The sequence below is a fragment of the Scyliorhinus torazame genome, chromosome 3 (assembly GCF_047496885.1).
Source record: "Scyliorhinus torazame isolate Kashiwa2021f chromosome 3, sScyTor2.1, whole genome shotgun sequence".
Classification (NCBI taxonomy): Eukaryota; Metazoa; Chordata; class Chondrichthyes; order Carcharhiniformes; family Scyliorhinidae; genus Scyliorhinus; species Scyliorhinus torazame.
Window position 1 is genome coordinate 153,211,159 of NC_092709.1, and position 12,944 is coordinate 153,224,102.

Here is a 12,944-nt window from a genome sequence, read left to right on the forward strand (position 1 = left end):
GCTCCTGGCACAGGTGCAAAGACTCAATATGAACTGATTCAAAATGGCGAACTAAATCTGCATCCTCCCAGTATATACCAAGTCTGTTACTATTCTACTGTATCGTATAAACACCCAATAAAGTTGACTTGCATTTCTGATATCAGAGAGTGAAACCTGCAACTGAATGAAAAAATAAGAGATTTTAGAATATTTATTGAGAAGCATGGTGTGTTTTATTTTTTACCACCCGGTAAAATCTCCCATCAATTCCCACTCCTCCCAGAAATTCATGGATAGTCACTGTTAGGTGAATTGCCACGCTCGATAAATTGCTCCTTCGTGTCCATAAATGTGTAGGTTAGGTGGTTTGGCCACGATCAATGCATGGGATTATGGGGGTATGGCAGGGGTGTGAGATGGACCAAGTCAGTGCTCTTTTGGAGGGTTGGTGCACTCAATGGGCCAAATGGTCTCCTTCTGCACTGGAGGGATTCAATAGAACATAGTTTAAATACTAATTATTTTCATTCCTTGGAAGGTATTGTTTGCTTATAAAATAAATTACCCATAGTTTAAGCAACACACAGTTGAATCCACAGTACACAGAATGCATAGGCAAAAGTAGAAATTACAGAACACTACGATTACCATACTCCCATCCTCCCCTCCCCTCCCCTCCCCCACGGCGCCCGCCCCCGCCCCAAGGGTCTCCTTCCTCAACCTCTAGCTAGGCCGGGGTTTTTATACATTGGGGCCTTCCTTGAAGAGGGGTAACCCCGCCTCCTTAAAGGGGAAGGCCTGACTTTCTTAAAGAAGTTCATATTCCGGGGAGGTCGTGGAAAATCGTATAGACCTGATCCAGGACCTCCACTGGGGTTATAACACACACCCTCAAATTGATCTTGGCAACCAGTCAGATATTGTTATGAAAGCAAACAGTGAGATTACTGCATCTATCCTTAATTAACATTTTATTCAAGAAATAGATTAATTACAGTTTTACTGTACGTTATGCAGATGTCCACTGATCACACTGCATGCGTTTTGATCTGGTGCTCAAAACTAATTTCAGTAATTTACCCAAATCTAAGACAAAAAGTTACAGGAAAGTTGCATATTCTAAGCCACAAAATTACAGGCCATCCTCAGACTTGTGACACAATTGGTTCCTGGAAACCATGTCATAAGATGTCGTAAGTCGAAACTGATTTGCCTATAGGAGCAGTGTTAAAAATGAGGGATTAATTTGGCCAGCGGGGCAAAGCATCATTCTTACAAGCTAATTATGACCTGTTTCCCGCGGGTATTAGACATTTGTCCCAATTAATTCAAACCTCTGCCAGAAGCCTCCATGAAATGCGTCCGACATGGTCTTGGCCTAAGCTTGGCTAGCACCCCCAGAGTGCAGGATGCCAAAATTATTCACCAAAAACCATTCTCCGCTTTCTGGGCTGTAGTTTGGTCAGGCAGCGCATTGCTGGCAGGCCACAATGACCATTCACCGTAGACGGCCAAGCCCCATAACCAATTGGTGACCACGTGTTGATCTGGCTTTCCAATCTGGAATTACGGCCTGGTGAGTGAAGGGTGCAGGTGGCCCGGTGTTTCGGCAGGAGGTGTCATAAGTTTCTCAGTCACGTTCGGGGTCAACAACCCAATACCATACTATTGGATGCTGGATTATTGGACTCTGTTTCAGACTAGACTGCATTTAAGAATATAAGTAATAGTATATATGTATAATAAAAATATTGAAGATGGGCTGGCATGGTCTCGTTAACAACGGAACCAACGCCATAAATTCAAAACAGGGTCCAGGGTCTCAATTTATAAGCGTTGTAAATGCCACTCATCATAACTCGAATGTTGTAAAATCAAGGACCGCCGGTACACACCAATTGAAATTATGGACATGCACTGCATTGTAGAAAACAGGGCCTTGCTTAATTTTAAATTCCAGGATGGCCACACAAAAGAAAACTTTCCAGTCTAAAGCTTGACAACACTCGTGACAACCTTATATGAAGAATCAACATTGTTTTGTAGATCTAGCAACTTAATAAGTTTTTGAAGGGGTAACCAAGAAGGTAGATGAGGGCAGTGCAGTTGACATTGTCTACATGGACTTTAACAAGGACTTTGACAAGGCACCTAGAGCGTAGAAGGCTTAGGGGTGATCTTATAGAAGTCTATAAAATAATGAGGGGCATAGACAAGGTAGATAGTCAACATCTTTTTCCAAAGGTAGGGGAGTCTAAAACTAGAGTGCACAGATTTAAGGTAAGAGGGGGGAGATACAAAGGGGTCCAGGGGGGCAATTTTTTCAGCAGGTGGTGAGTGTCTGGAACGCGCTGCCAGAGGCAGGTACAATTTTGTCTTTTAAAAAGCATTTAAAGTTATATGGGAAAGTTGGTTACAGAGGGTTATGGGCCCAATGTGGGCCAGTGGGACTAGCTTAGTGGTAAAAACTGGGTTGCATGGACAAGTTGGGCCGAAGGGCCTGTTTTCATGCTGTGAACCTCTATGACAATGTCATAGAATCTTATATGTCTCCATTGCCACAACATGCATATCTCATTCCTTAGTTTTCTGCATACATTTCGTATAAAGTACAATAAATTATATGTCGACAACTTTTAGCATTGGTACAGCTAAACATACACAGAACTAGTTGCTCCGGATTGGCACCATCACCCCGCCCCGCAGACGGTTAAACCTCCCGTTGATTTGTTTTCCCACGGCGCGCGGTGAGGGCGCGCTCTCGCACGTGACGTTGACGTCAATGCAAATTAATCGCGGGGCCTCTAGAAACAGCGGGGCAGGAAACATGAACGCTCTCGCGCGACCAGATAAATAGCGCGCGGGGGAGGTGGGGAGGGGGAAGCCTGGAAACAGCCGGTTGATTTGGTTCGGAGGGAGGGCGGTGGGGAGAGGCGGAGGTACTGATGGGACGAGCGGCTCTGGGTGGCAGGTGGGCCGGGGACAGTCACTGGTTAATGTGTTATGGGTTGTCCCGGTGAAAAAATAAACCGTATGAACCCCGGTGCCAGGTGAACTCCGCTGACCCCCCCCCCCCCCCCGTTAAACCGGACTAGGTGCATGCACACAAACACACTCTAAATGGGCGATTAAAGGTTAGCGATCACACCGATCCCCCGTGTCGTCGGCCGGGGGGGGGGGGGGGGGGGTTGTGCGCCAAGCCGGTGTTGGCGGCGGTCTGTCCCGTTGACACTCCTCCCTCCCGGGTCCCCTCCCTCCCGGGCTGGGACTGCCGCCGGCGCCGCCTCCTCCTCCGCCTCTTTGTTCCCCCTCCCCTCCCCTCAGTCAGTTCCCCACCACCCCTGCCCCACACGCCAGTTACTCCTATTATGCAGGATGATGACCTTCTGATGCCGGACAGGGCGACAGGCATCAGCATCATCACTGCCGCCATCCCGGCTCCAGCCACTGCCAGCCGGCCGCTGTCGGCGCAACAACACCGCGGCCCCGGCAGCCAGGGGGAGGAGGGAGACATCGCCGCCGCTGCCACCGCCACCCAGTGTCCGGACATCCTGACCAAACGGAGTCATCCTCATCCTCCTCCTCCTCAGCTCCGAGGCCGCCCCCAGCCTGCCAGCCCCGGGGAGGAGGAGGGAGGCGGGGACAGGGACAGACTCTCCTCCGCCGATGCCGCTCTGAAGTTTGCGGAGAGCAGCCAGCACCGCGGCGGCCACAGGCTGATGGAGTCTCCCGGTAACATGACGGCGGCTAATGGCGGCGGGGGGATCGGGATGTTACCGGGGCTCGGCGCCGGCTTTCAGCAGCAGCAACTCCACCATCACCAGGACACCGGCCCCGGCGGTGGCTCCGCCGGCGGCGGCGGCAGCAGCAGCAGCAGCAACGGCTCCTCCCCGTCTCCGGTCGCCGCTCTCGCCGGCTTCGGCACCGCCTGGTCCCCGGCTCCCGCCTCCCAGGTCAACACTCCGCCCGGCTCCGGAGCCGCTGCCGCCGCCAATGCCCAGGGACTGTCGGCCGGCGGTCCGGGAATCTGCCCGGTGCCCAGCCCCGCTGAAGACAGCTTCTTCCACGGCATCCCGTCCATTAACGGCGCGGTCCTCTTCCAGAGCTTCGCTGCTAACGCGGGCGGGATGAGCCAGGGTTACGGCGGCGGGGGCACCTACTCCCCTTTACCTCAACAGCAGCAACAACAACAGAGCCGGCGGTCTCCTGTCGGCCTTCACCACCACCATCACCCCCAACACCAACAACACCACCAGGCCGCCTTCCCTCACCAGAGGAACACCTACAACCACCATCAGGTAAGGGCACGGAGCCTATCCCCCCCTCCCTCAGCCTATCCCCCCGGTCCCGCTGCCAGTCCGGGTGCCGGGCAGGACCGCCTCTGTCACCTGTCTCTAGATTGGATTCATATTTTATTTAATTCCTATTTGAAACTATCTCTTAAGGTGTGTGTCCCCTCCCCCTGTCCCGGGCTGTCTCCGGTGGCAGGTTGAACCTTGCTGTCAACATTGTATTGGTGTTGGGCGGCTCGGGAGAGCGGATTCCTCCCCTCCTGTGCACCGGGGGGGGGGGGGGGGGACAGTGTGGAAAGCCGGAGCTCTGGCTGCAGATCTTTTTTTTAAAAAAATTATGGCGCAGAGTGCGAGTTGTCAACGCCTAGAGATGATTACGAGGAAAAAAATCCCTCAGATCTCCCTGGCGTTCTGCAACCACACCTTAGTTGAAGTTAAGAGGATCTGATTCCGAATTGTTACCCCAGATATGTGACTAATTATTGTGTGCAGTTTAATAACTGTGCGAGTGAATTCGTATTTTCCAGTCGCCTATTTTCGGTGCGTTAAAATCAAGATCTTGGGGATGTTGGCGCACACACAGGGAGTTTAGTGCTGCCCAAAATAGATAAATTTGGAGAGAAGAATTTATACTGCATTCCGAACCAATTGGCCAAATGTCAATTAAATTTGCTTCAAAAATATAGGTGCAGTCAGTCTGATGCTGCAGCGTGTTGGATGAACAGAAGGGACATGATGCAGGGAGGTGCTGGCAGTGGAAAATTACTGGGCAGTTTATTGCATGTACAGACACAAGGTTTTCAGTTCTCTCTGGCCATTTAAAAAGGGAACAAGGGTCTTTGCCAACGCTGTACAAAATTCGAACTTTATTGCAAATCATTAAATGAATTACATTATTTGGCCATCTCCTGTTTGATAAATTCATGCTGCATAGAACCATAGCATTTGTGGACGTTAAGATAGTATGATATATTTTCAAGTACACCGAATGTCTACAGTAAATGCAATTTATGCTATGCAGTGAAATAAATAGCTCGACAATGGGGATTGGAAAAATCCCATTGCACAACAGCCAAAGAAACTCTTCAGTCGGCTGGTAGAAAATGCAGTAGGACTTCACATGGTGGGCAAGTCTTTTGCATTGGTTTGGACATTTTCCACAATGTCTGAATATGCTTCCATTAATGCACTGTGGAACATCATCTAGGGAAACCTGGAATGCCACTGGGTGGTCAGATTTTATAGGGACAGCAACGTATTTAAATTTAATCTGAATAGATTGAATTTATTGGAAATTGCATTTTAATCCCCAATTAGATATGTGAACTGTATTTGCAGTAAAGTGCATTAAGTAATATGTTCTTATGAGATCGAGAAATATTTTATATATGCCCAATCTTAGTCATATTACCATGATTTATATCCTTCTTCCTATTGCTCATTGTCCATTTGATGTGGTTTCTCAAATATTTGAAAAAAGGAAATCACAAGATTGATAACCTTCCGAAGAATGATTTTGGGGTATATTCGTTTTCACACAACTAACAGACCCATGGCCTTGGTTCACTGCCCTGGGGATCTGAAAAAGCAATTTAATTTAATTATAAGATTTATTACATATTTTGTGTTATTATAGAGGTCAGTCGATTTTCCTTGGGTAAATCCTTCAAAACCTAAAGGCTTTGATAAAATTACTAACGAACAAAGGCTCTGTCAGTGCACTAATTACTCAAGGTTTTAATCATGGAAACAGAGATCGAGCTTTTACCCAACTTGCTTTATAATTCTCTTGAAATTAAAAATATGTCTTAATGCTAAATGATGTATGCATGGATGTATGCATTTATAATTTATGTTTTAATATTATCAGCCCATAATGAAACAGTCTCCATGGAACAGCCACCAGAGCAGTGGCTGGAGTGCAGGAGTGTCCTGGGGAGGCATGCAGACAAGGGATCACCGCAGAACTGGAGGTGTAGGAATGCCGACAACCATGAACCAAATCTCTCCACTGAAGAAACCTTTCTCCAGTAATATTATAGCACCGCCCAAATTTCCTCGGTCAGCTCCAACGCTGCCGCCAAAATCTTGGGTTGAAGACAATGTTTTCAGGACGGACAACAATAGCAACACTCTGTTACCTTTACAGGTAAGAACAGGACGTGCTATTTTTTGGCATGCAAATAGTCAAAAAGTAAACTCAATCTGCTGTATCCCTTGAAGAATAAACTTCACCAGAAGCAATTAAAACATTTTGCCAAGCAATAATTTCCATTCTGTCTTCCTCCATCTACTACCTCATTTGTTTGAATCCTGTATGCCAATATAATTTTTGAAGAATTTTCAAGGGGGTTTAGTAAGCTAGATGTAACAAAGGAATTAAATTAAAATAATCATTAAGTTGGAGCATTTTACGATGCTATTTGTTCCAGGAATCTGTTTTTTTCTTGTCTTTTTGGGCTTATGTCTGTGGATGGTTTCCTGTTCCCTGTAAGACCATTAGTACTTACTGATGGTTAAAACCAGCAGAGCTCCTCTAATGATGCACTGGGCAAATTCTCCACTCATTGTGGTGCTAAACTATTCCAATAGAAAAAGCTGCAGGTTTGTTCTGCTCGTCTGGGTTGAGGAATTGGCCCCAATTTGTATACACAATCGCTATTGAGTGAAGATGAAATGAGCTCTGATACTGCAATGGATGAATAGTCATCCTGCTGAAACTCATCATCTAAACTTGCACATCAAGAATGTGATGGGCTATATATAATTGCACCACAGCAAGATTGAGTGGCTTCAGGAGAGAAGGCAAGAAATGAACTTAGATAACTGAACAAAACAATGTGATAATTTTGGTAAATTATTTATGATACAAGTCTACAACCAAGAAGAGAGCCATTTTGTCTGTGGTGGCCCTTTACTCCAGCAATCCAAAACTTACTTCTCTGTTCTGCCCTGCCATTGTCTTGTACTTAATGCTGTCTGATGGTGATATTCGCTCTAAAGAGGAATTTTGTGTATTTTATCAAAGATTTATATTTAAAGCATCTAAATTGGTAGCAAGTTAAAAGAAGTTTAAAAAGTGTAAATGGGAAACTGTATCAGTACCATCGCTATTGCAGCTACTAAACCAAGCCTAATTTAATTGGCGCAGTGACAGACATGATGGGTTCACTTAAACCTAGTCGCTGTTGTATAGCGTTGTCACTAATATTTAATTGAAGTGTAACATTGGATGTTTCATTTTTTTGCCCGTTAGAATTGTGCAAACCAACAAATATAGCTTTTTGACTCTTAGCTGTGGAGATCTGAGTGGTCTTGCACATGATTTCTGCTATTTTTACTGTAGTATTGAATATTGAAAATCTTGGTTTGTTGAGAGTAGATATTTTGTGCAAAATCCATAATTTATTGTTGTATTCACTTGTGGTTTTGTGCATACAGATCTTGTGAAATTTTTAATTTTTCAAACTATTCTAAATAGAAGCAGTTAGCCTAAAAAAAAATCCTTTTGGTGGATATATTTAAAATAGATTATATATGTGGGAGTCCTCTAACTTTGACGTTCAATTGTCAAAGATTCATCTGGATCTGACTCTTATCAGCCTTGGCTAACAACTTGTTTGAATAATGCTGGATGAAGAGTGAATAGTGACAGAGTAGCACCCCATCTCTTTTGGATTATTTACATCAGCTGGGAAGGCAGGTGGGACTTTAGTTTAACATCTCTTCGAAAGGTGGCACCTCCAACATTGCAGCACTCTTATCAGAACTGCATTGGAGAGTGATCCCAGATTGTGTGCTGAAGTCTTGGTAGTGGGAATTCAACCCATAGCGTCTGATACAGAGGTGAAAGTGCTATCACTGAGCCATATCTGACATCTGTATGGTGAAAAACTGTGGCCTTAGTACCAATTCTTTGGGGAGACCATTAGTCACATCCTGCAAATTAGCATGCATAATTCATTATCCCTGCTCTTTGCCTTATAATTCCTTACCAATTCCCCACTCAAGTTCATAGATTGCTTTAATTTTTGTCAACCGTCCCTTATGGGGGGACTGGGTTCGATTCCCGGCTTGAGTCACTGTTTGTGCGGAGTCTGCACGTTCTCCCAGTGTCTGTGTGGGTTTCCTCCGAGTGTTTCGGTTTCCTCCCACAAGTCTCAAAAGACCTGCCTGTTAAGTGAATTGGACATTCTGAATTCTCTCTGTGTACCCGAACAGGCGCCGGAGTGTGGCGACTTGGGAATTTCACAGTAACTTCATTGCAGTGTTAATGTAAGACTACTTGTGACGCTAATAAAGATTATAAAAAAGATTATGTGGAACATTGATTGCCTTTGGAAGTTCATATATATAGCATCCATAGATATTCCCTTGCCTATCACATTGGTAACCTCCACAAAACATTCAGCTGAGTTAGTAGGACATGACTTCTTTGATTTTCTCCAAACGGTTTGTCTGATTATCCAGTCAATCTGTCAGTGGTGACCGATTCTGGTAACTTTCCCGCAACAGACTTTTTGACTAATGGTTTATAACTTCCTGTTTTTTCCCCCATCCTTTATAAGTAATGGAGTGACATTAGCATCTTTGCAATACAAAAGGACACCACTTGAATCAGGAGACGTTTGAAAGATCGTATCATAGAATATATTCTATTCTGCAAGAATAGCATGTAGTCCATGGTACTATCAGTGGAGTAATTACCTCCAATGGTCAGTGCGATTGGACATCCTCCAAATGAGGAAGTATATACATACGGGCAGCACTGTAGCACAGTGGATAGCATTGTGGCTTCACAGCGCCAGGGTCCCAGGTTCAATTCCCCACTGGGTCACTGTCTGTGCGGAGTCTGCACGATCTCCCCGTGTCTGCGTGGGTTTCCTCCGGGTGCTCCGGTTTCCTCCCACAGTCCAAAGATGTGCAGGTTAGGTGGATTGGCCATGATAAATTGCCCTTGGTGTCCAAAAAGATTAGGAGGGGTTGTTGGGTTACGGGGATAGGGTGGAAGTGAGGGCTTAAGTGGGTCGGTGCAAACTCGATGGGCCGAATGGCCTCCTTCTGCACTGTGTTCTATGTTCTATACACACAACTGACTGAACAGCTTCAGGTTTTCAGCATTTTGGCATTTCTGCAATTTCTTTCTTCCGGAATTTTTAGACTTGTTAATATGCTAAAATTCCTAAGCTATTCATGGATATTTAAACTTATGAAATTGGGATGTTACTTAAATCACTAATCTTGTGAGTTAATATGTGTTTGCTAAGTCTAAATTTATTAAAAAGCTAAATCACAGCATTCCATGTGAATTTAAATAGTTTTTTTTTAAAAAAAAGGAGGGGGCAGAAATTTAAATAGCCTTTTTAAAAAAAAAAAGTAGGGTGCAGAAATTGAGTTAGATTTAGAAATGCATATGCTTTATATTGAACTGTATCTGTTATACATTCTTTTCTAACCTTTCTTTTTTTTATAAGCACATCAGTGAAGCTGTCCATAATTGCATCCCCCTCCTTTCAGTGACAATACCTATTGCTACCCTCTTAAAGAAGGTGCCTGCTATCCAATGTTACCAACAGTTGCTGCAGTTGTAATTGACAGATTATTATTAAATATATTGGGATTATTGTTTAAAATATACTAATTAACATCGAGGGCCTGTTCTGTGCTGTATGGTTCTATGTACTAAGTGTATGTTTTTAAGTCTGCATAGGTAAATGCCAAGGGAAGCTGAAATTTATCTTGTTCTTAAAAAAAAAATCAAAATACTGAGGATGCTGGGAATCTGAAACAAAAACAGGAAATACTGAAAAAACTCAGCAGGTCTGGCAGCAGCTGTGGAGAGAGAATTAAGAGTTTTTCCAGCATTTCCTGTATCTTGTTTTATCAAAGTACATGGTCACAAATATCCAGTCAGCCTCAATTATAATAGAAAAATTGCAAGATATAACATTCTGGAAAACAGTAATAACTGATTAATGTTAATAGCCTACCTTGTGCGATGTAAAATTTAGAAGTAAAGGATTGCCTGATTTCTGACATAAGTGGGCTATCGACTTCCCTCGCGTTTACATTTTTCTATATACTGAAAGGCAGTATTTTCTTCGCTTTCTTTACTTTATGGATGGGTAAAATTGGTGTCTTGTTTGTATAAAAGTGGAGCTTAATTTATTAAGTGATGATTAGAAATTGGTTCCTCGGATACTTTCTATGCTGAGCAGAGATTAGTTATAGAGACAAGGGGATCTGGCAATATCTCTGGGCAGAAAATTGCAGACTGGGCAGCTTCTCCGATGTGCTCCATGTGAAAACGAGAGTACAGAATTGGTCCTGTGGTGACAAGTGACTGTTTCCTAAAGTTCAATTTCTGTTCAGCAAGAAAACTTAAAATAATCAATGCATGCCTACGAAACCTAGTTTAACAATTTTGCTGCTGAGATAAGGGGTAAACGATGGATGCCACCTCACAAATCATTGTCTTCTGGAATCTGGCTTTTACAAGCATCAGTAAAGCTGCTTTTAAAATGAGCCAAACTCATATTAGTGCTGCCACCACCTCCCAATGGCGTAACTGGTGACAGCATAAAATTTAACTTTCTGCATTTAGTATGGATGGCTATTGGAAAGATCTAATTTAAGAAAACGTTTTTTGTTATTGAATCTTCTCGGCAGCTAGCCTCAACAAATCTAAAATGTTTTCTTTAGAGTTGTTGCCAGGAGCCATGGTAGTACACAGCATTTGGCTCAAAATAAAAGTGACATAACTGGATTTGAGTGGCGTGAACAAACAAAACAGATTTTGTTACAAGTCTTGTTGAGATCTTTTCCTAGTTGTTGTTTCCATGAACTTCAATTTTGCACAGGTAGCTGGCCTCATGTTAAATCATTCCTCATGACAATGCAATTATGTTATTGTATTGCAATACAACCAACTGTCCAAGGTAGCTTGGTGATAATGGGCACAGGATAATATTTGATCATCTGTTGCACTTCATTTTCCTCGAATCACTGAAGAAAATACAGGGGATTGGATTGGTTTATTGTCATGTGTACTGAGGTACAGTGAAATGTATTGTTCTGCGAGCAGCTCAAACAGATCATTCGTACATGAAAGAAAAATACATTATAGGGCAAACATAAAATGCACAATATAAATACATAGTCACAGGCATCGGGTGAAGCATACAGGAGTGTAGTACTACTCAGCACAGAAGATGTGTGAAGAGATCAGATCAGTCCATAAGAGGGTCGTTTAGGAGTCTGGTAACAGCGTGGAAGAAGATGCTTTTGAATTGTTCTCAGACTTTTACATCTGCCCGATGGAAGAAGTTGGAAGAGTAAGTAAGCTGGGTGGAGGGGTCTTTGATTATGCTACCCGCTGTCCCAAGGCAGCGGGAGGTGTAGACAGAGTCAGTGGATGGGAGGTGGGTTTGTATGATGGACTGGCCGATGTTCACAATTCTCTGTAGTTTCTTCCGGTCTTGGGCTGATCAGTAGAAAATATGTGGGCTGAGCAGTAGAAAATATGTATCAGGTTAGAAATTTCTTCAGCCAGGGAAAAGATTTTGGGTTGGGTTTATCCGCTGAAAAACTATTTGAATGTAAGTTAAATATCATGACATAATCTTGATTGTGCACTTGATCAAAAACGTGCACTTGTTCAAAGACAATCACAGAAATGCAATTTTGTATGAACAATGTTTTTGGGCCTATGTGATCAGTTGAAGTAACTTTCTTTCCCTGGCATTTGTCTGAGGCTGCATCAGATATTCACAACTTGTTATATTTGACCATGATACAACCTTCTGACCGCTGAGGCAACAGACTGTATTTCCACCTCTAATATCACCTGACTCCTCCCTGCTTCAGCTCTTCTTCTGATCCATGCCTTTGATGTCCATGGCTTGATTGTTTCTAGGCACTTCTGGTTGGCATAGAAACAGAGAAAATAGGAGCAGGAGTTGGGCCCTTTGAGCCTGCTCAGCCATTTATTATGATCATGGCTGATCATCCAACTCAGTAACTGTTCCTGCTTTCCACCGCATATCCTTTGATCTCCCTTTAGTCCCAAGAACTATATCTAAATCCTTGAACACTTACAATCTTTTTGCCTCAAGTGCTTTCTGTGGTCGAGAATTCCACAGGTTCACCACTCTAGGTGAAGAAATTTCTCCTCATCTCAGTTCTAAATGTTTTACCCGTATCCCTAGACCGTAACCCTTGGTTCTGGTATCCCCCACCATTGGGAACATCCTTCCTGTTTCTACCCTGTCTAGTCTTGTTAGAATTTTATAGGTTTCTGTGCGATTCCCCTCCCTCTTTCTTTTATACCCCAGCAAATACAATCCTAGCCGACTCAATCTCTCTTACGTCAGTCCGCCATCCCAGGAACCAGTCTTGTAAACCTTTGCTGCAGTCCTTCCTCAGATAAGGAGACCGAACTGCACACAATACTCCAGGTGTACGCTTACCAAGCCCCTGTATAATTGTAGCAAAACATCCCTGCTCCTGTACTAGAATCTTCTCACTACACTGGAATCCCCTCCCTCAACCGCTCTGCCTATCTCCTTTAAGACACCACTCAAAGGCTTTCTTTACCGCCTGCTGCACCTGCATGCTTACTTTCAGCAATTGGTGTACAATGACACCTTGATCTCGTGGGGCAGCGCAGTA

At 43.9% G+C, this 12,944-nt stretch overlaps 1 protein-coding gene across 4 annotated transcripts in view; it reads left to right on the forward strand.

Annotated features, from left to right (window-relative positions):
- The first annotated feature begins 3,167 nt into the window (after positions 1-3,167).
- The window catches only part of cpeb2 (cytoplasmic polyadenylation element binding protein 2), a 168,359-nt gene continuing 158,582 nt past the window's right edge, over positions 3,168-12,944 (forward strand). Inside the window, exons 1-2 of one of the 4 annotated variants that reach the window (XM_072496400.1) lie at positions 3,168-4,280; positions 6,145-6,423. In XM_072496400.1, the coding sequence (XP_072352501.1) occupies positions 3,351-4,280; positions 6,145-6,423 (1,209 nt within the window). In that variant the 5' untranslated portion in view covers positions 3,168-3,350. The remainder of the gene's footprint in view (positions 4,281-6,144; positions 6,424-12,944) is intronic. The other 3 variants (XM_072496399.1, XM_072496398.1, XM_072496401.1) reach the window with 3 other exon arrangements.